At 31.7% G+C, this 23937-nt stretch overlaps 2 protein-coding genes across 5 annotated transcripts in view; one reads left to right on the forward strand and one right to left on the reverse strand.

Annotated features, from left to right (window-relative positions):
• LOC139496373 (shematrin-like protein 3) overlaps positions 1-23937 on the reverse strand; it is a 38692-nt gene extending 14755 nt beyond the window's left edge. For 2 of the 4 annotated variants that reach the window (XM_071284947.1, XM_071284946.1), the window contains exon 1: positions 173-435. In XM_071284947.1, coding sequence (XP_071141048.1) covers positions 173-389 — 217 coding nt within the window. In that variant the 5' untranslated portion in view covers positions 390-435. Of the gene's footprint in view, positions 1-172; positions 436-23674 lie in introns of those variants that run through there. The other 2 variants (XM_071284944.1, XM_071284945.1) reach the window with 2 other exon arrangements.
• Positions 3898-6059, forward strand: LOC139494993 (shematrin-like protein 3). The gene is made up of 3 exons (XM_071283109.1): positions 3898-4131; positions 4848-5211; positions 5983-6059. The coding sequence occupies exons 1-2, from the start codon at positions 3906-3908 to the stop codon at positions 5198-5200; spliced, it is 579 nt and encodes a 192-aa protein (XP_071139210.1). The 5' UTR covers positions 3898-3905; the 3' UTR covers positions 5201-5211; positions 5983-6059.

The following is a 23937-nucleotide window of genomic DNA, read 5'->3' on the forward strand; positions in this document are numbered from 1 at the left end:
ATTATCGAACGGTTTCAATAATTGAAATTTGGTAAATTATTTTGAAGAAAATTGCATGAAATTAGAACTAATATATATACAAAATTGACACATTTTGTTGATGCTATTGTTCAGAACTATTTTGTTGCGGCTTTTTCCTTATTGATAATATAAATGGTCATTTAGAACATACCTGTATTAAATCCTCCGATCAATCCTCCTAAACCACCACCATTTAACAGAAGTCCACCACCACCGACAATTCCTCCAGATCCACCAATAATTCCACCACCGCCAAGGAGTGGGCCACTTGTGATAACTCCACCATTTACAAGACCTCCTAATAATGGACCTCCTTTGTTTAATGCCGAAACAGAGGCGACAAGCGAAACTAGTAGTAGAGTCAACATGTCGATGGGTTACTTTGATCTGTAGAAGATGTGAAATAGACTCAGATATTCATGTCCTTATATATACTAGATTGATTGTAAGACACGTGATACCTGGCTCTAAAAAAATGGTTTAATATATTATGAAGAAGGAGATTTATAAAATTGTGGTTTGAAAATATGCAAGCAGTGCATATCTTGATTAAACAAGGGTTTCTTTACAATATATAGCATGCAACTATCACGAACTGGAAAGATGACCGTATTAGATAAAACAAATACCTTGCTGATGTCAGCCAGTTGTAAATGAGAACATATGAAACTAACAACGTTAGATATTGCATCATATTATAGTACATACAAAGTATTTTGTTTTTTTTATTTCATCAGGGCTTTTTTTTTTTGACAGAAAAGGTTTAACCACATACACTTTCCTTAAATATTAATCCGATATGAAATTGAAAAGCAGAAATATTCTTCATTGAAAATGGAATATTATACAAGGAACAAGTGTTACATTTCATTATTTGATTCATAGAGTAAGAAATCTGAAAAACACCAATATCATTATTAGTAAAAATATAATGGGGTATGCAGATAATACTTTGCTCACCAATGATATGTGTTCGACTTATTTACAGTTTTTAAAAATTTCATATTTGAAAAGTTACCGAGTGACACATATGGAGCAGGTTTACCCATCCAGAATTTCTAAAATCACTCATAATTATTGTTTGTTCGTGTTTCTAGGTTTTTAGTTTTATGTGTTGTATTTTATGTACTATTGTTTGACTTTTGATCGCATGAGTTATGAGTTTATGTAGTCAGCTGTCGTATTTTACCTCTCTATTAAAGAATTTATAGTTCCAACCTTTTTAGCATTTTGACATAAGATTTCAGGACCATAGTTTTTGGTGACTGAGTTTTATAAGTAAGCTCTCATTTCTATAGTAATGCATCCCTTGTATACACCATTCTATTTTAACTAGAGATATTCTTTTTTTATTTTTGAGAAATTGATATATAAGGACATCAGTCAGTATTCGACTGTTACTTTAACTTTCCTTAATCATGTTAATTAATGCATTACTTTGACGTGTCATAAACTATAATGATAGATGTAATTAATTTAACCGAAAGTAGATCATCTATCTCAATCTCAAAAGAAAGATAGTTTAGAAATAGTAAATTGAAAATCTACTTGTTTTACTAAAAAAAAAAAGGCAATGATTTTTTTCAACATCTCATTTTCTGTCTCGCACGTATCGATATTTTTTAGTGATAATAAGCTCAGTCTGGTAATTAAGGTGTGTTTATACACTGCATGAGAAACATGGATACAGAGCACTTTCATATATCATATGTCAGCTATCATGCACAGCGGTATATTCACGCTGTCGATAATAACCAGCAAATATCAAATACAAGGTAAAACTCTGTCTAGTTCTGTTCGGGATTACATCAGCAAAGTGCACGTAATCATGATATATATCCATGATAATGGCGTGAACTGCACTATAGTGTTAAGAAACAGATTTATCATTAATCATGTGTGGTTATTTAGTGTTAAAAATATTTACACAACATTGTCATCTTACATCAACTTATAAATGAATGTATACGATTTGTTGATCAGCATACGATTATGACTAGTTCAAATATTTAACATAATTAACCACCTGTGCAGTTTAAGACAGTTTGTATCACTTAACCTAAAGGGATACTTGGTATATTTGTTTTAATTCAAAACTTTCCTTATATGGATTCAGAATTTTCATCAAATGGATTTTTGACTTATTTTAAAATCCTGAGATTTGCACATGTTAGCCTCAAACTTTCGTATACAAGTTAATCGAGACAAACGTGTTATACGTTTAAACATAACAAACAAATTATAGAAATCAAAGTTTCAACTTTCTCAGGCAACTTTTATACAGATATGGTCAACAATGTCCTTTGGTATTTTGTTTGCATTATTTTAAGTCTCAGGGTGCGGGAGTTTCTCGCTACATTACAGACCCATTGGTTGATTTCGGTTGTTGTCTGCTCTATGGTCGGGTTGGTGTCTCTTTTACCCATTCCCCATTTCCATTCTCAATTTTGTTACATCTTATTTTTATAGTTATAGAGCTTGGGCTGCATGTGTAATTATTGAGCCCTTCTAAAAAAAAAGGCACTTTCGCAAAATCGCTTAGAACTCACTATATGTATTAAAAAAGATGTTTGTTCAAATACTCGGTAGAAACTAATTTTTTTTTTAGATCTGCAATCAATGTTTTGTTCTGACATGCTTATAAGATATCAAAATTAGAAGATGTGCTGTTAATGCTCAAAATATTGGAATGTAAGATATTACAGGCAACAACACACCATTGACAATGACAAAAACCCTCGCAATGTATAGTTAGCTATACAACGCTCGGCTATTGAAGATTGACACAATTTTAACAGTCTAATTTATAATACAACAAAACGAAATATGACCGGCTTGAACCAATGGCAAACTCAGAACAACATGTTCCTGACTCGGGACAGGTTCATACTGACAGAAAGTGTTAAAACGTCACCAGTGTCTGAGAAGAAAGTTAGAACCAGGGATAAATTTAGAAAACAAAGTCGTCTGTTTTTCTAAAAAAAATATCGCATGATACCAAGACCTTGTTGATAAATATCCTACGTCAACTTCATAAATAATTCTATACGGTCTTGATAAAAAATATTAGTACGGACTTTGTTTATCACTTTTATAATGTGTTATATTATTCTTTTATTTGCTTTTGCTAAATGACTAATTTTACTGTTACATCTATTTTTGGTAATATGTTGTTCACAGGCCTGGGTACTTATACATCTTGTCATTGTGTGATTGTGCTGACATAAATATTTGTAGTACTGGCATTTGTTTTTGCTAATTTGCTTCGTCTACATGCCTTTCAATTTTTCTTTGTTGACAAATTGTTATGTATTGAGGCTGAGATTATAACACAATATTGACTGCTGTACCCTTTTTTACATTTTTGTTTGTTTTGTACACAGATCGTTGTCAATATATTGGAACGTTATGCACGTGCCATCCAAGTAAGATAATAATACAAGTCAGGAATATAGCACTTGTGAAATCAGTTGTAAATGTCCGTTAACTTTTAAGTTCAAGTATAAAACGTATGAAACGAAAACGCATTACTTTCGTCTAAAATGAACTATAATATGATGCAATATTAACCGTTGACAGTTTATTTTAGCCATTTACAACTGGCTGACATCATCGAACAATGTTATTTTTATTCATCTAATAAGGTCATATTGTATGTTCATGATAGTTGCATGCTATGCATCGGACTTTGACACTAACAAAACCTCCTCAATCAAAATATACACATTGTTCAACCGTAATTTTATAAATCTTCGTTTTCATAATATATCAAACCAATATTTTTTTTAGATGTGTATCACGTGCTTAACAATAATCATAGTATATAAAGACATGCATATTTGAGTATACTTCACATCTTCTACAGATCAAAGTAACCCATCATAATGTTGACTCTTCTCCTAATTTTGCTTGTTGCTTCTGTTTCGGCATATGGCAAAGGAGGTCCATATTTAGGAGGACTTGTTAGTGGTGGAGTTCTCACTAGTGGTTCACTCCTTGGCGGCGGCGGAATTATTGGTGGATCTGGAGGAATTGTCAGTGGTGGTGGACTTCTGCTAAACAATGGGGGATTAGGAGGATTAGGCGGATTGATCGGAGGATTAAACACAGGTATATTGTAAATAACGTTATGTTATCTATGAGGGAAAATCTACAACCCATTATACAATGGTTCCTAACAATAGCATAAACACACATCTCTCATATTTGAACGTTTATTTGTTCTGACATTGTATTAATCCTTTTTGAAATAAAGTACCTACTGTCAATTGTTGGAGTCGTGTTATGACCTATAGTTGGTAAGTGTTGTGTCATTGGTCCCCAATGAGTACTGTCATTACACCATATATTCTTTGTAATACCTTTTGAATAATCAATGTCTACAATAAACGTACATGTAGGTGAACGTTCCAGCTGAAGATAAAATAACAAAATACGCTATGAACTCTATGACATCTACATATGTACAGGTTAAAACCTGGTGGACTCTGGTGGATTCATCGGCGGTATACGGTAAACTCAAATTAAGACATGTATTACCTGCTGATAGTATACAAAATTAAAAAGAATATTTGTTCAAACACCACCAGCCAGACATACATTTGGCCATATATTTATTTTATTTTTTTATCATACAGCTTTACACATTTCATGTATTTACGTAAGTCTGATATTGGGATGGTTTCTCACGAAAACTCATTATTATGGTGATTCAAGAAATTCTGAAAATGTCCTTTCGTAAAATATTATTTATCAAGGATTTACGTCATTACACGATTTAATTTACATAACTTTTTTCAAATCTCGATGTTTTGATTTATTTTCAGGACTTGTCGGTGGAGGTCAACCATGGTGCACATGCAGTTTGAAATGTGCCCCAGGACAGATTAAACTCAACAAGAAATGTAACTTGGCACCTCTCCTTCCTGGTGGTTTGAATACTTGCTGTTCCTTATTGCCATGGTGGGTAACCAACCAAAATTACGGTGCCTCCCTTGGAGGAGCTGGTATTATTGGTGGCGGAGGTATTATTGGCAGTGTTAGTGGTCTTGTTGGAGGTGGTAGTGGACTTCTTGGTCCAATTGGTGGTATTGGTGGTGTTGTGACAGGACCAGTCAGCGTCATTGGAGGTAGCAGCAATGTTGTTCGCGGACCAATTAGTAAAGGCGGATATTATTAAGTATATAAAATGTAAGTTGTTTTTTTCATATTTATTTTCGATGACATTTCCTCTTTAACTGTGAATTACTGGACAGGTGTAAATCATCAACAATAAGATTCACTACGATCAACGTATTTGTGTAGTTATGTTTCAGTTTTGAAAGTACGAAAATTAGAGGAATTAGATTGTTGTTTAAAATTCCGTACAATCTTTGTTTTTCCCCTTTAAAACATAATAGTAGTATTTGTGAACTTTCAAGTTTAGTATATGTCTTTTTATGAAACCAGATGTAAAATGGGAACAGTTAAACATTTCTTTTATACTGTATTCTGTTTTCCAGTACACATTTTGTGGGAGAAATCCTGAGCAATCCATATCATGTTTTATCAATATAGAGATAATCAGGTGGTGTTTTTCCCTTAAATCGATCAGGAAATTAATATATTGAAATTATTTGACTTATGTTTTGTTACATAAATACAGGTGACAAATTGGCAAATGACCAGTACTGCATTATTGTTACGTTTACTTTTGTGATGGATATATATTAACACATTTAAGATATATGACCTACTTACATTATCATTGGTAGAAGCATGGTAACATTTGTTTCTATCATATCTGGACTAACACATTAACAGAATAAAATCGTTTACAAATAATAATAGTTTAAACTTAACAAATCAGACAAAATTGCTAAAGAAAATAAAAAAAAAAAAAAACACATGTGTTGTGTCTCAACTAAGAGTTGACATTGACTGTGTATCTGTAGCATTAATTCATGTATTTTCTCTTTGTAGTTGACAGTGATACGACACAGCAATATAATGCTTGCAATCTGTTAAGGTCTTTTATAAATAAAATCATAAGAAACAAATGCATTTGTTAATTTTTGTCCATGTGTGGTTCTGTTAACAATCGGAGTTTGCATGTTTGCTCGTGTAATTTGCTTTCCTAAACGAGAAAATAAAAGAAATAGTTGACATGTTTCATGCAGTTTTGAATCGGTGTTCGTTTAGCTTTACCGATTTACTTCTAACGAATAACGGTATTCTACCGTTGCCTTTTGTTATTCTACATTTAATAAAACACTTGCGACGATATGTTGAGTTTCAAAAAGAAAAGTACATCATGTTCAGCTGGAATGCATTTTCTAAGAAAGAAAAAGCGTGAACACAGTATAACACTAGTTGAGTTTGATATCTGTGAATGTTTCCACTAAGAGGATTTAAGAACCTTAACTGGCTTTGCATATTACAGAAATGCTAAACATATTCTTTACATATTCGTGATTGTTATACAACTATGGTATCTTTCTACGAAACTGTTGTCACATGTGTGACACTCAGAAGAAATTATACAGTTTCTAGGCTGACTAACTGCTTTAGAACAAAAAGCAAAACAAAGATGTGAAACCGGTTGTAGAAAAATGTAGAAAATTAAAGGACTTTAGGAGCATTTTGTAATTCAATTTTATATATATTTTCACTAGTATGGACACTTAATTCAATTTTTGGTATATAAATATATATATATATGTCGTGTACAAGTTGCGATTTTGTACAGGTTATAACATGTACAAAAATATTGTACATGTTATAACTTGTATAATGCAAAAATACAAGTTATAACATGTACAAAAGTACCTCATACATGTTATAACCTGTACAAAATATTGCTTAAAAATGGTTTTAACTTGTACAAAATTTAAAATAAATTTTAATGAAGTAAAATATACATTTAAATTCACCAATGCATAAAGAACAACAATGAATAGGCCAGAACGTGTTTTTTTTCTGTAGAGGACAATGATCACAAAGTTTCAAAGTTATGCCACAAACATGAGGTGTCAACATTTTTGTATATATATATTTTGTGATTTTGCTAGCGCTCGTCACTTTCGTATTTTACGAAAGGGTTTTCTCATTGACGAAAGTATTTCAACTCAATTTCGTCACTTTAATTTTGAAAGTGTAAAAAAATAAATCGCAATAAAAACTATAAATCTACCTGTCTTCATGTTTTTGACAAGTTTATGACCTCCAGGTAATTAACATTTTTAACAGGTGTTACAAGTTGTGATTACAATTAATCCGCTTATCGCCATCAGATGGGGCACTTATCTGTAATTTATTAATTAACCCCATAATTGAATGACCATCATAATTATTTCCCCAGGAAAATCAGTCAGTCGGCATTTCAACAACAAGGAGTATAATTTCGTCATTTAATCAAAAATGTAACATGAATTTCAATATTTCCCAAACGATCACAATCTGAAGTTAGTTTGTCGTAGATTCGTCATTCGAAGGCATTTTCGTCATGTTTGATTTAAATTTTCATCAAAAACTTTCGACAATTTCCATTTAAAATAAAGAACTTTAATGTCACCGTGTAGAACGCCACATGCGGGGTGTCGGCTATGTTTGACATGGGGTGGCAATTTTGAAGCGACAAAAAAGTAACAAGGTAAGTTGAAGCATCAAAATTTCTTATTTTTAGATCTTTCAGTACCATATAATGTATTGCACGGAAGGAACCGCAACATAATCTATTTCCTGAAAGCAAAAGCAGTCGTTTTCAGTGCTCAGTTTTCTCAAACACCTCGCACTAGTTTTCCGTGTTGCCGATTTTGAGCCTTTATATGCAAATTTCGGTATAAAAAAACACTTTACACTGCTACCCTCCGTATCATTTATATAGAATTGTATTCCTCTCATTGACTTATACCAAATACCAGTTTCTTAGTTAAAATCAATTGGTTTTAAAACTGTGTCAAACATAGCCGACACCCCGCATGTGGCGTTCTACACGGTGAATGTGCTTATTCAAAAAGTTCACGAGAAATGTTTTAAACAGGTGCTTCCTGTATTGTGTTCTACGCATGCGTGAAAGTATTCTTTTGACTATTTATAGACATTAAAAACGTAAAATACGAAATCATTTAGAATCAATTAAACGAGAGAGACAAATATATATCTCTAACTAAAGGAATTTAAATCGAAATATGATAATTTTTTGATGAATCCGGACTCGTTTTGAATTATTATCCACGTGTCACTTCCCGTTTTCGTTTAATTTTAAAACCGAAAGTAGTAAACGTGATCTATTGTTGATTTGTTTACAACCTCCTTTCAGTCATGATAATCGTTCCAAAAAGGATTTTATACATTTCCAACTTGATAGAAATGATTTTAAATTATTGACCAAGACGTTTTATAAGGATAATGATTATGCAGTGAAATAATCATTGCAAATTAATGTTTGCTGTGATTCCTTGTTTTAAAAAAATAGAATCCAACTTTTGTTGATAAGGAATGACCCCTGGAACAAACTAAAGAGAAATTGTGAACTAAATTTCTGAATTCCATGTCAGAATCTTTCATAATAATGGCCAATACAGTCAAATCATACAATAACTGCCAATCATGCTGGTGCCTCAATCCCTTAAAAATCTGACTAAGTCAAAAGATGAAGCTAGTAATATACATCATTGGTCCATTGCTTTTACACGAAATAAGGTTGATTTTAATAGCGCGCAAAAGTGACTAAAGCCCTCAAAATCCTAGCTTAAACCCTTAAACATATTGACCAAAAGTTTATTGTTTTCTGTTTAGTATTAAATTTATATTAATATTAATTTTGTAACATCTTGTGGTAAATTGTATTGCCAATCGCAAATGGCGGACAGCACTGAGGAGACATTTATTGTCGAAATCCGGATCTCGTGTACCAAAAAAATATTGACACCTTATGTTTGTTGCATAATATCTTGACCACAAGTTTATTGTTTTCTGTTTAGTATTAAATTTATATTAAGGGAACGTATATTTATTCTAGTGAGCTTCCTCCAGGCATGATTGGAGGATGCTCAGCGCCTATTAGAGGATTGTTTTCGTTAATACACCATTACATTCTCATGAATGTCAATCAAATGGAAAGATTTATAATTAAGAGCTTGTATGAGCTTTTTGTGAGCCTTTTGTATGTCTGTAATAATAAAGTTTTACTTTGTTGCCATATACAATTACTTAATTGACACACAAGCATGCATATCAATTTGATTTTAAACAGTTAAGGAACAATTTGTCAAAATTAGTACGAAAAGCACTAATAGAACTAAAACATAATGATAGCATTTATATATCTAAAGCCGATAAAAAATAACACAACAGTGATCGTAAATAAGATCAATTACAACAAAGCAGGAACACATAACCTTAACAGTAATCATTACTTGAAAATAAATAAACAAACTATTAGCGTTGTTTTCAAATCTATAAAAGACATTATTGAAAAATATATAGGAAAAAAGAAATAGATTCACAAACTTTATATTTCTTGAAGAATTATAACGAATCAAAACATGGACACATGTACTTTTTTTAAAAATTCATCAAATCTATCTAGAAATAATTAATGAGGAATTTCGAACTGGTCATATAGTTGGCAACATAATTGTTTATTTACAATTAATCATCAATAAGTGTAACGCAACCACAGACACATTGAAAGATTACTGGATCTAAATTTAAAACCATTTTTGAAGATGCATCACTTTTACATTCAACATACAAAAGACTTCATTAATAAAATAGAGTCGCACAAGGTCAAGAAATAATGCATTCGTATTGTCTATGATGTTATGTAAATGTAAACAAATATGAAGAATGATAACTTAAAAGAAACAGTTATCAATGCATTAGAATCAGTTGCCACACAGACATATACATTATAAAATTTCCAACAAAACAATTTAACGGCATTTGTTAAATTAATACTAAGAAACAATGAATTTGAATTTAATGGACAGTTATAAACAAAAAAATCATAGGAGCTCCTATTGGGGGTATATTTTCTCAGACATGCAGTTATACATCTGTTTTTCTTATAATTAAATATCTCAGATACGTTCCAATGAAAAGAGAACATAATATTACAATATCGATACAGAGACACGAGTTTTATGGTCTTTACAGGCACAAACGAACAAAACTGACCCTCTGCTGAAAATCACATTTGATGTGTCTAGATTTAGTTTGACCAATTTATATACCAAAGTGCATAGAGGTGAAAGATTCCATAAAAATGTATAACAGCCTCAAAATAAACAGCTGTGCCCTGAGCGCATGATACTCCCGTTACATTTTCAAAGACATACCGTTCAATCACTTCGCAATGTCATATTAGAAATGTATGAAAACCAAAAGAGAAGTGTCATCAATAGATATAAACAATTCATCAAAGTTTCATGAGAATTGCTGAAAGCATTTTTTTAGTTAATGTCTGAAAACTGGAAAGTCCCCCCTTTTTAATAAATAAAACTCCACAGCTCCGAAACGTAAAATTTAAAATATATAAAATTTATAGGGATTTAACATCAATAGATATAATCAATACACCAAAGATTCAGAAGAATTGCGTTTTGAGTAATTTTCCGAAAAAAATGGAAAATTCCCCCTTTTGTAATGAATAAAACTTCGAAATTTATAATCTAAAATTTATAAAATTCTAAAGGGAGCTAACATCAATATATATGAACAATTCACTAAAGCTTCATAAGAACTGAAGAAAGCATTTTTGAGTTATTGTCCGACAACTGGAAAAATCACCTTTTTTATGTAATTCGGAAACGATCAATATAAAAATTTTTAAAACTAAAAAGAGCTAATGTTAATAGATTTAAACAATTCACCAAAATGACATGCAAGTTGGTGAACGAATTCTTGAGTTATTGTCCGAAATCTGGAAAATCTCTCCTTTTTGGCCGAGCCTTCTATTTAAGTTGAAAAAACTAGACATAGCGATCCTATATTCCGTCTGTGTCGGCATCGGCGCGGCGTCCACACCTATTAACTCTTTGGTTAAAGTTTTTGAGATTTAAATAACTTTCTAAAACTATCCTGAATTTGAACAAAACTTGGACAGAAGCTTGTTTATGATCATGAGACAGCATAAAATACAAATACAAAGTGTTTCATTGTCAATTATGACGTTTTATATTTTTAGAAGTACAAATAAGTTCAATTTTATACAAGTGATTACGTATTGATTACATTGATTATTTAACGATAAAAGGGGCACTAGCTGTCAAATTCATGATCACCACTTTGACTCAAATTCTCATATTTGATTTATAACAATGTAAAACATTAATACAAACTATCAAAAATCTAAAATGAACAGTTTACAGAGCATGGCATAGATAATATATAGGTTCGTTTCGTGTGTATTTTAGCGCAGACGCCATCTAATTAACTATCGATTTGACCTCAGATGACCATATAAGCGATGTAAACATAAATAAGGATATGCATAGATTACACCTACACGTGCAGTTGGAGATGTATAGGTCTATTTGATTTTATTATATAGATTAAAAATATATGTTTTTCATTGTTTTTAACCGTATAAGATGATTTTATGAGCATCGAATTAGTAATCAAATGATTTACCGTAGTTTCACTTTCATTGTTGTCATTCTTTTTTCTTTAAATAACCAGTACACGTACAATGCATACGTTGTCTATATCTAGCTGGGGGTTAAATTGAAGTTCACATGAATACGGACTTAAAGAGGTCGACTCATTCACTTGCAAGTGAATAACTAATTATCAATGTTTCTTAGCGTAATTTGACAAAATTGAACCTTTTTGGCTGCACAAAGCGAATTGTTATTTCACTATTTCACTTTCGTTATTGATTGAACAAAGAAAAATCAAACTTTAGATTTTTTATATATCTCGTAGCTAGTGCCCCTTTAAACAAAGTCAAGTCTTTTTCAACAAAATAAATTTCTGCAGAAATAACATATATAGTTTTACAATATAATATAGATGGACCAACTACCGGTGACTAAACTGTATCTAGAATTGATTTTCTCTCTTTGAATAAAGTACCAAGAGGTAAATTTGTAAAACAAAAAACATTGTTTCCATATTTTTCTTATAAATATACTTAATTTTTCTACCAGGGTACCATATATTCATTCTGTGATTTAAGTTTTCAAAAATTGTTATTACTTCTTATAAAATATCCTAGATTTGTACCAAACTTGGACAGATATTTGTTTGTGATCAAAAGCTAGTATCTAAAAGGAAATTGTCTTAAAATGATGTACCTGTTTATCTGTCTTTTACTTATAAATGGACTTTTTTTCGGTAAATATTAGATACAGGATGCAGTTAAATTTTTTAAAACATTTATTAGATTCATAAACTATTCTGGATTTTTACCAACACATGGACAGGAGTATCGAGAGGAATATTTTGATTGATTGTTTCCCGTTTTTGTTTATCCTCCGATTAACAGCAAAAGTAGACAAGACACTTAGTTCCGAGGAACCCTTTTCAAACATTTTAAATGAATAAAACCACATAGCTAGAAAACGTAAGATCTAAATTAAAAAAAAAAAACGAAGGGGCGCTCACGTCAATAGATACAAACAATTCACCAAAGTTTTATACAAAAATAGGTTAAAGAGTTTTTGAGTTAATGTCCAACATATTGACGACGAACGGATAGACAGACAACGGTTTACCATAATACTTCCCGTAAACAGGCGAATATAAACCTAAACGTATCAATATTTACCAATCCCTAGTGCTTATCCTAAACACACATTTACAAGTATTACAGGGAATTTATACGTCATATTAGAAATAATGATGACATCGTTGAATTAGATAAACGTTTAACTATCTTACACGATACGTTAGTTGAAAGAGGATATTGAAAAAAAATGACAGAAAATGTTATTAAAAACGTTTAAAATAGCACGAATAGAAAAAACAATTGTATTGAAGACCAATAAAACAAGGATAGTTCCACTTACTCTCATTGCTAAATATAATCCAATGGTAAAAAACTTAGTAAAATTAGGGATTTGTATAGTCTTCACATACAAATCCTTGGTAAAATTATCAGAAAACATTGGAATAATAACTTAATATTCTACTTCAAAATACCAAAATATAATTAACCACAATTCCGGTGGTAAAAGTTCACTCATAGTATACTTAATACATTCAAGAAAACTGTTCAATGCTATGTCATAGATTATGCATGGCGTTATACTATAATAGAGCTTTAAAAATGCTCTAAAAAGCTCATTAGATTAGTTTATTTGCTTCCTCAATAATGCTCATCATTCCATGGTACATTTTATAAATGTTTTAGAACAGCATGTTTATGTAAACTGTTATTCGGTTTAAATAAAGTTTTATAGATTTAGAAACTTTTCTTACTTTCATGCACTTATTGATAAATTTCGTATGTGAAAAAAAACACAAACGGATTGCACAGTTTATTGCTTGCAATGTAAATTATTCAGGAAAGATCAAAAAGGCATTTTACCTAGTTGAATACACAATTATACATAGATATTACAGGTTGCACTTTGTAAATACAGCTGTTTCTCAAAACACGCCTCTTTTGGGGAGTAATTGAATATTCATAGAAAATTCATTTTGTTTACATACTGGTTCCCAGTTATGCTCTCTGTGTTCCATATCGCAGAGACAGAACTTGGGAATGTTACCAGTAAATAAACACGTGCATATTGTTTACATTGAAATCTGTGGTAACCTTTCATTCGAGGTAGGGGTAGTTAAGAAAATTAGTGTAAGTTTAAACTCTGAGAAGTTCAGGGCATATAAACGTTGAAAATATGCCGCACAGCCCTATATTTTGACCTTTGAAACAAATTGTGTTGCATATGAACTTTCAATTCTAGGATAAGATTTTTTTCAAAACTTCATAGTAAAAGTGGTACAGTTTTAGCCGTAAAAGGAGTTCCTATGGGAAATTGCATTGTCAATATTTACAGAAATGCAACCTATAGGGTGAAAAAGGGGAACATTCAGAATTTAACCAAATTTGCTTTATTTCACAGATTTCAAAGAAATTAACTCAAATAAGAAGTTTTATAAATATTTAATGAAGATTGATAGAAACCTGGGCCTTAAATATGATGACTCAGCATAAATTCACAGTTTACAGTATGCATAGTTTACTTAAAGTTCTGGATACAAAATTAAATCATAATATTTGCATATTTGTAAGTTAAATTGTTAAGAAGTGCTTATATTTACTCTTCGCAGTCATTGAAACTCATAGATCCTTCCTGAATATTATTTATGGGGTATTTGTGTCCTTTCGATAACCCAAAAGTAAGCCGCAACACCTAAATCTGCTTTTTTGTCACCACGGCATAATAAATACAAGCTAGAAAAACAAAAATATCTCAAGAAAACTTACAATAGTGTGTTCTATCCTGAATATGTACTAAATATTCCAAATTGCTAGAAACAGCAGAATTATTTAGGAAATTTGAGGCCCCAGGGGCAAGAAACATAGAAAATTGCCTACCCCTGGGTCATAAAACAAATAATTTAACTTGTAAATGCTATGATTTTATGATTTTAAAGTTCTTGATATAGAAAACAATAACTATGCTTGGAAGTTATGCAAAAATCAAATGTTAGCAGTCATCTCTACAACATTTTAAGTGAATTTATATCTCAGACTGGTATCTGCATACATACAACTATTGCAAATATGGCTTTGTTTGAACACTTCTAGTATATATAGTAGCTAAATTGTGTCAGATATATGGTTAAAGATTATACTGTTGTGGCAAGAATTCTAAATTGACCATTTGAGGCAGAAAATGTGTTCTTTAATTGACAAATAGGCATACAGTAAGATAAGGACTGGAGATAGAGGCTGGATTGGATACTTTATATAATCTTGAATGTTGTAATGATTGACTGCTAAACATTACATTTATGATATTCTGATATGCTTTCAATATGTTATCAAAACAGTTTTTAACAGGTTCTAGGCATTTTTTATCAGAAAATATGCAAATAGGGTAAGCTGGCAATAATTAAAGTCTTGTTTTCAAATTCTTTAAAAAATTGAAACAGGGGAGGGGGTATAAAATGTATAGTAAAGAAAAACTTAGAGTATACACAGTGATTTCTTTAAGACTATAATTCTGATAAATGAGTATTAATGTGAGAAAAACTGATTTTAGCGAGTTTTCTATTTAAATAAATGTCTGTATAGGTTGCACTTTGTAAATACAGTTGTTTCTCAAAACACGCCTCTTTTGGGGAGTAATTGAATATTCATAGAAAATTCATTTTGTTTACATACTGGTTCCCAGTTATGCTCTCTGTGTTCCATATCGCAGAGACAGAACTTGGGAATGTTACCAGTAAATAAACACGTGCATATTGTTTACATTGAAATCTGTGGTAACCTTTCATTCGAGGTAGGGGTAGTTAAGAAAATTAGTGTAAGTTTAAACTCTGAGAAGTTCAGGGCATATAAACGTTGAAAATATGCCGCACAGCCCTATATTTTGACCTTTGAAAAAAATTGTGTTGCATATGAACTTTCAATTCTAGGATAAGATTTTTTTCAAAACTTCATAGTAAAAGTGGTACAGTTTTAGCCGTAAAAGGAGTTCCTATGGGAAATTGCATTGTCAATATTTACAGAAATGCAACCTACATATGTGTTACATTTTAACGTTGCGTCGTTTGTTTTTTCTTATTTTTTAGTGTAAATTCACATTGCGATAAGACGTGTCACGGTACTTGTCTATCCCAAATTCATGTATTTGGTTTTGATGTTATATTTGTTATTCTCTTGGGATTTTGTCTGTTACTTGGTCCGTATCTGTGTGTGTTACATTGTAGTGTTGTATCGTTGTACTCCTCTTATATTTAATGCGTTTCCCTCAGTTTTAGTTTGTTGCCCCGATTTTGGTTTTTATCCATGGATTTATGAGTTTGAACAGCGGTTTACTACTGTTGCCTTTATTTACATAAAGGATCAAAACTTTCTTTGAACATGTTGAACATACCAACAAAATGATGATTATACTTTTATCAATCCATAGACATATTATATTAAATAGGTAATATTTTCATAATGTCAGTAATAGATTGAAACTCTACTCTAAGAAATTGCAATGTCTGTAAAATATTAATAAGTGTACAGAATAAAGATGTATTTTTAAACTGAAGCTGCTTTTATCTAATTTATAAACGAGCAACTTCAAAAGGCTAATGTGAGCTTTTTATAAGTTGAAATCAGCGTGGATTCTCAATCTGATTGACATTTGTGGGATCTGAATGGTTTATTGATTAAATAAGCTTTTCTAAAAGGCTCGAGGCATCCTCCAAGCATGCATTGGGGAAGCTCATAAAAATAAATAAATGTTCACTACGATCCATTTTGTTACATCTTGTGATCAATTTTATTTTGCAATCGCCAATGGCAGTCAACAGGGTTAAAGAACCTTTGTTGTTTGACCTGTAAGTCAAATACGTTTTGTTTAAATATACCTTTTCACTTTGTTTGTCTTTTGGAAAATGCTGTTTGTGCTGTATTTATAACCTTTTACAACGAAATTTGTTTTACATGCACACGTATACAAATTGCAGTTTTTATCCACGCAACAATAGGTTTGAACGTAGTTTTCAATTAAGACTTCTTTATATTTTTTCGTTTGGGATTGTATCATATTTTACCTCCAGGTTATATGATCCGTTCATCCTATATATAGACTCTTCCACATTATTTATGAATGTGCCTGTCCCAAGTCAGGAGCCTGTAATTCAGTGGTTTTCGTTTGTTTATGTGTAACATATTTGTTTTTCGTTCATTTTTAACATAAATAAGGCCGTTAGTTTTCTCGTTTGAATTGTTTTAAATTGTCTTATCGGGGCCTTTTATAACTGACTATGCGGTATGGGCTATGTTCATTGTTGAAGGCCGTACGGTGACCTATAGTTGTTAATGTCTGTGTCATTTTGGTCTTTTATGGATAGTTGTCTCATTGGCAATCATACCACATCTTCTTTTTTATATCTTAAAATTCAAGAGTCTATCTAAAATTGAGGGTAAATTAAATGGCCTACCAAATACCGTTTCGATCCCTAACATCACTGAAGAGACATTTATTGTCGAAATCAGGATCTGGTGTACCAAAAAACATTGACACCTCATGTTTGTGGCATAAAATCTTGACCACAAGTTTATTGTTTTTTTGTTTAGTATTAAATTTATATTAAGATCCATTTTGTTACATCTTGTGATCAATTGTATTTGCCAATCGCCAATGGCAATCAAAAGGGTTAAAGAACATCAGTTGTTCGACCTGTTAGGCAAATGAGTTTTGTTTCAATATACTTTTTTACTTTTTTGGTCTTTTGGAAAATGTTATTTGTGCTGTATTTAAACCCTTCTACAACGAAATTTGTTTTAAATGCACATGTATAAAAATTGCGGTTTTTATCCAACGCAATCATATATATAGGTTTGATAGTAGTTTTCAATTTAGACTTGTTTCAATTTTTTCTTTTGTGCTTGCATCCTATTTTCCCTCCGGTTTATATTATCCATTCATCCTATATATATAGACTCTTAAAGTTCAAGAGTCTGCCTAAAATTGAGGGTAAATTATATGGCCTTTCAAATACAGTTTTGATCCCTTACATCATGGAAGAGACATTTTTTGTCTAAATCACGATCTGGTGTACAAAAAAATACTGAAACCTCATGTTTGTTGCATAACATCTTGATCACAAGTTTATTGTTTTCTGTTTAGTATTAAATTTATATTAAGATCCATTTTGTTACATCTTGTGATCAATTTTATTTGGCAATCGCCAATGGCAGTCAACAGGGTTAAAGAGCATCAGTTATTCGACCTGTTAGTCAAATGCGTTTTGTTTAAATATACTTTTTCACTTTTTTTGGTCTTTTGGAAAATGTTTTTTGTGCTGTTTCCCGTGTTTAGTATAATTTTTTAATTACACTAACTTTAATTACAGTTGGCAGGGATGTATAAATACGCAGCCACGTGATATTACTTACCCATAGGACACATGGTAAAAATGTATTACAATTTTTTCTGATCATCAAATTGCTATATATTTGGGATGTTTAAATACGCAGTCTCTGTTGCAATTTCTCTACCGTTGTCATATTTTAAATATTATACCAGCTTAGATCGGAAAAAAACTGTTTATTGGGACTGTATTTCCACGCAGTTGTTTCAACATCTCAACTGTCCCCACCTTTGGAAATTTAGAGTTGTGCCAGTTCACATCGCAAATAACTATTTTTATTTTGGCATATCTTTGTAGTCTTTGCGCCTTGTTTGGAAATTTTAAAATTGTACCAGCGTCTGTGATTTCGCTTAAAATGTATAAATCTCAAGATTTTAATAATGCCTAAAATATAAATGCGAGTAAATAAAAGACATTCATTCAATTAAAAAAAAAAATATGCAATTGTTACATAATAGCTTTCATTACGAGAACTGAAGTTTAAAATAATGTCATCTACTGGAAATAAAATCACAGATTACATATCTTTTTAATATTAAAACTTATCAAATATTACTTAAAAAATATTAAAACTTGATAGAAATGTGTGTTAATATCATTTGTTATCACAAGTTGTTGGAATGTGAAACCGACTATTGCACTGTCTCCCGTTTTTTCTGCATTTGCACCGCATAATTACGCATTTAAATTTACATAAACATTTGAAAACTCCTTCCCCTCCAGATAATGACTGATGGGTTGCTGCCTCGCGAACACTTAAAGTTGTTCCACAATGTATTGCCTCTTCCAGAATTGAATTTTGTTAACAGATTTCCATCTCATTTTATCCAAATGTTACTAGGAGTTGTCCAAATCTTGTAGCTACAACAACATTGCCCTAATCATTGACCTGAAAAGATAAACAGATGAAATTCTTATGGAGGCAGTTTGATTATTTTCATTAAAACATAGATAAAATAATGTTTGTGAGAGTAGAATTAATTAGTTATTTGCAATTATTTTCAATGAATTACAAAATGAAGTCATGTTGCATATGGTGATTTTTAACTGTCTTTGTGGCATTAATCGGCATCTTACTTTTCTCAGCAGGTGCAGATCATGGATTTTTCAAAAGAGGTGGGCCATTACAACCTTCTTTAATTAACATAATCATATTTACTTTTACTAGGTTTTTTTTCTGTTCTGTATTAAATGATGCAAACTTTTGATTAAATATCTGACCTCAATGACTCAGCCGAGTAAATTTCTACTGTAACACTTCCCTCGATCAAATATAGGTATTGGTACGACATCTGTTTTATCTAGGCATATATTACCTTAGCCGTATTTGGCACAACTTTTTCCAATTTTGGATCTTCAATGCTCTTCAACTAAGTACTTGTTTGGCTTTATAAATAGTTTGATATGAGCGTCGCTGATGAGTCTTATGTAGACGAAACGAGCGTCTGGTGTACTAAATTATAATCCTGGTACCTTTTATAACTATTTACACCACTGGGTCGATTCCACTGCTGGTGGACGTTTTGTTCCCGAGGGTATCACCAGCCCAGTAGTCAACCCTACAGTGTGACATGAATATCAATAATGTGGTCATTTTTATAAATGTTTTTAGTTTACAAAAAATAGAATTTTTCGAATAAACTAAGGATTTTCTTATCCCAGGCATAAATTACTTTTGCCGTATTCGGCACAACTTTTTGAATTTTTGGATCCTCAATGCTCATTAACTTTTTACTTGTTTGGCGGTATAAATATTTTGATATGAGCGTCACTGATGCGTCTTATGTAGACGAAATGCGCGTCTGGCGTACTGCATTATAATCCTGGTATCTTTGATAACTATTATCATTCGATTTCTGCCGCCATGACCTGTTTTTTTATGTGCCTTTTCAAAAATACCATAGAGTTCCTCTTGGAAGACATAAAATTTGAAATTTCCCTCTTCATTCTCGTTGACATCAGTTGTCAACCTCTCGAAACCACCAATGTTAAAAGTATCATACCTTTTCATATTGTAGTTTGTCGCTTTCTTCTCCGATGATTCCAAAAGTTTGATATTTGCCAAAAAATCATATTAGAAACATAATTAAGAAAATACTTTATCAATGTTTATTTCAAGAAAAAATCTCAAGATATACATACATTCCATATTTCACTTATTGCCTTAATTTATGTTCGGTAATAGGATGAATAATCAAGCACGAACGAAGAAATTGATTATGTTAGATCAAAGAAAAATGACATAGTTCGCTGTTGTACGCCAGTTGTGAATAAACTCATCATAGATACGAGGAATAAAACTTTATATTTACGCCAGACGCGCGTTTCGTCTTCAAAAGACTCATCAGTGACGCTCGAAGCAAAAAGTTGTAAAAGGCCAAATAAAGTACGATTTTGAAGAGCATTGAAGACCAAAAATGCCTAAAAGTTTTGCCAAAAACAGTTAAATAAGAAAAGTATACATCTAGCAATGTTAACTATTGCATCATATTGTATTATTTTACAGATATAAGCACTTTGTTTTTATTTCATGTGTTCCTTGTTGAGAAAGAACATATTGATAATCATAACATATATTTTGAACAAAATTAGAGGAAATTAAAATAGCAAAACAAAAGTTGATATTTAAATCATTAAGAAAATAATTTTTAGATTGCCAAATCTGCAAATTTACCAATTAGAAATATCTTACAAAAAATCAAATAATGGTTCTTGAAACTGATATACTTCTAATAAATGATATTTTCCCGAATAATTCAACAGATTTTTATATACGGCATTTTATGATGTTGTCGGTTTATTTTTTATCTACTAGTTTGACTGTCCCTCTGGTATCTTTCGCCCCTCTTTTATAGACACTAACGTTTAAACTCAGAAAAAAAAATGACATTAAATACACTTAATAGTTATCAAAGGTACTTTGTAAGAACGCCAGACGCGTGTTTTGTCTACATAAGACTCACCAGTGACATTTATAAAGCCAATTAAGTACAAAGTTGAAGAGCATTAAGGATAAAAAATTCCAAAAAGTTGTGCCAATTACGGCTCAGGTAATCAATCTATGCCTTGGATACAAGAAATATCGCTTAAACATGACATTTTGTGATATAATTCATTGATAATCTCTTTTTTCTGTGTTGACGCATCCCTGCTCTGTACACCTTTATTTCTTTTTGAAACTACCAATATCCACAACCTAAGTACCAGTATAGCAACATCACCGGTAGATGATATATATAGTTCCTATCTCATTCAATATTCTGGAGCTTGCAGCTACTACACAGACTTTGTTACATTAACCAGGTTCTAAATAGAAAATTGATGATCAAAGAGTATGTCAAAGAACGTCTAGTCCTTTTTCTTGAAAAAAAAAGGTTCATCAGAAGAAACCATGACCTTATTTATGAATATACTGTATCAACTTCACAATTAATATACGATTGTCTTGAATCCTACAATATTGGTACTGACCTTGTGCACCATCTTGGTAACGTGTTATAGTATGATGTTTTTAATTATACGTCTATGCAAAATTTTTACTTTTACTTTTTAGTCCATTAATGATATTATCCAATTTACGTGGCTCGGTTCTTATACATTCTGAAATTGCCTCATTGTGCTTTGATAAATGTTTGTGTTATTGTCTATAGTTTACATTGACATGCTGTTGGTTATATGCCTTGGTTTTATTTTATTTCTTGATATATTTTCTTGTTTTATAGTGTTTAAGAGTACAACGCAATGTTGACTGCTTTCCCCCTAGTTTTATACATGAATAACATACTACATGTATTGTGTCTGTGTTTTTTGTTCACACCCCGTTGTCAGAATAATGGAATACATTGTATTATGCATCTGTCAGATAAGGGATTATTGTCGTCAGCTTGACAATCATGTTCATTCCGTCATATTAGATTTATGTAAGTGCCTATACACAGTCAAACATATGACAGTGATCAAAGTATAAATTACTACATGTTGTGTCATGTGTTCTATTGTTTTTCTGTTTGTCTTTTTCATTTTTAGCCATGGCGTTGTCAGTTTGTTTTAGATTTATGAGTTTGACTGTCGCTTTGGTATCTTTCGTCTCTCTTTTACTACAAAGTGTTAGTTCTATAGAATGATGTTCGTCTTGTCGTCGTGTTGCGTTCTTTGTACGAATGACAGGCAACATCTTCACAAAATTTTGGTAAAAAATGATTAAAAATAATCTGTACACAACTAAACACCTAACATAAATAAACGTGAAAGTTGGTCAGGGATATATTTATTTTACAAATGTACAATTTTAAAGCATTTCAGTCCAGGTGTTCTCCGTGTTATCTACAAAGAGACAATATATCAATAAGAATGTTTCAAAGGTTTTCTTGATAATATATATTATAAATCATGTATATCAAATGCTAAGATTGACCCGAAAAGAAAGGTTCACCTAAATTTTTTTTCAGAACTCTAGTTGATGTACATTGGATTCTTAGTTGTCTGTATCAAGGTGTTGTTATGTATTATATGTTTACAAAAACACAGCAGGCAGCATGCAACTACAAAAAACCTCATTTTTGACAACTCGATCAGTTTCATATTGTTTGACATCTGAAAACTTGAAGCCATCTGAAAAAATACTTTTTTTTGCACCACTCGAACAATACTTTGTCTAAATTAATTGTTATTTAAGAGGTCGATGTGCATACATCGTTAATACACAAAGAATAATAAACTAGTAACTTACCTTTATCATATCTAATAGTATCCTTTACCAGTTGATCCGTATCCACCGACAACCCTGCTGCCTCCAGTAACTACGCTGACTGGTCCAGTTACAATACCACCAATTGAACCTCCAATACCACCGATTGGACCAAGAAGTCCACTACCACCTCCAACAATACCACTAACACCACCGATGATACCTCCACTACCAATAATACCAGCTCCTCCTAGAGAAGCACCGTAATTTTGGTTGGTTACCCACCATGGCAATAAGGAACAACAAGTATTCAAACTACCAGGAAGGAGTGGTGCCAAGTTACATTTCTTGTTGAGTTTAATCTGTCCTGGAGCACATTTCAAGCTGCATGTGCACCATGGTTGACCTCCACCGACAAGTCAAAATGTATTAACTTCAAAATTTGATATTGGATGAAAAACATATTTAATAAATGAGCTGGAATATTCCTCAATGCAGACATATACATATAAAAAAAGAATATGTGGTGTAATTGGCAATGCGTTAACTCGCTAAGGATCAATAATGTTATACACCACACGCGCGTTTCGTCTACATAAGACTCATCAGTGACGCTCAGATCAAAATATTTAAAAAGCCAAATAAATACAAAGTTGAAGAGCATTGAGGATCCAAAATTCCAAAAAGTTGTGCCAAATACGGCTAAGGTAATCTACTCCTGGGGTAAGAAATGACACAACATTTAGCAACTAAATATTATCGAACGGTTTCAATAATTGAAATTTGGTAAATTATTTTGAACAAAATTGCATGAAATAAGAACTAATATATACATGATATATACAAAATTGACACATTTTGTTGATGCTATTGTTCAGAACTATTTTGTTGCGGCTTTTTCCTTATTGATAATATAAATGGTCATTTAGAATGTACCTGTATTTAATCCACCGATCAATCCTCCTAAACCATCACCATTTAACAGAAGTCCACCACCACCGACAATTCCTCCAGATCCACCAATAATTCCACCTGCGCCAAGGAGTGGACCACTTGTGATAACTCCACCATTGACAAGTCCTCCTAATAATGGACCTCCTTTGTTTAATGCCGAAACAGAGGCGACAAGCGAAACTAGTAGTAAAGTCAACATCATGATTGGTTACTTTGATCTTTAGAAGATGTGAAGTATACTCAGA

This window comes from Mytilus edulis, chromosome 11 (genome assembly GCF_963676685.1).
Source record: "Mytilus edulis chromosome 11, xbMytEdul2.2, whole genome shotgun sequence".
In the NCBI taxonomy this organism is placed as follows: domain Eukaryota; kingdom Metazoa; phylum Mollusca; class Bivalvia; order Mytilida; family Mytilidae; genus Mytilus; species Mytilus edulis.

Bases quoted from the DNA above. Each gene is read 5' to 3' on its own strand.
- LOC139494993 (XM_071283109.1), top strand. From the start codon at position 3,906: ATGTTGACTCTTCTCCTAATTTTGCTTGTTGCTTCTGTTTCGGCATAT. The intron at 4,132-4,847 runs GTATATTGTAAA...ATTTATTTTCAG, and splicing joins GATCGGAGGATTAAACACAG to GACTTGTCGGTGGAGGTCAA.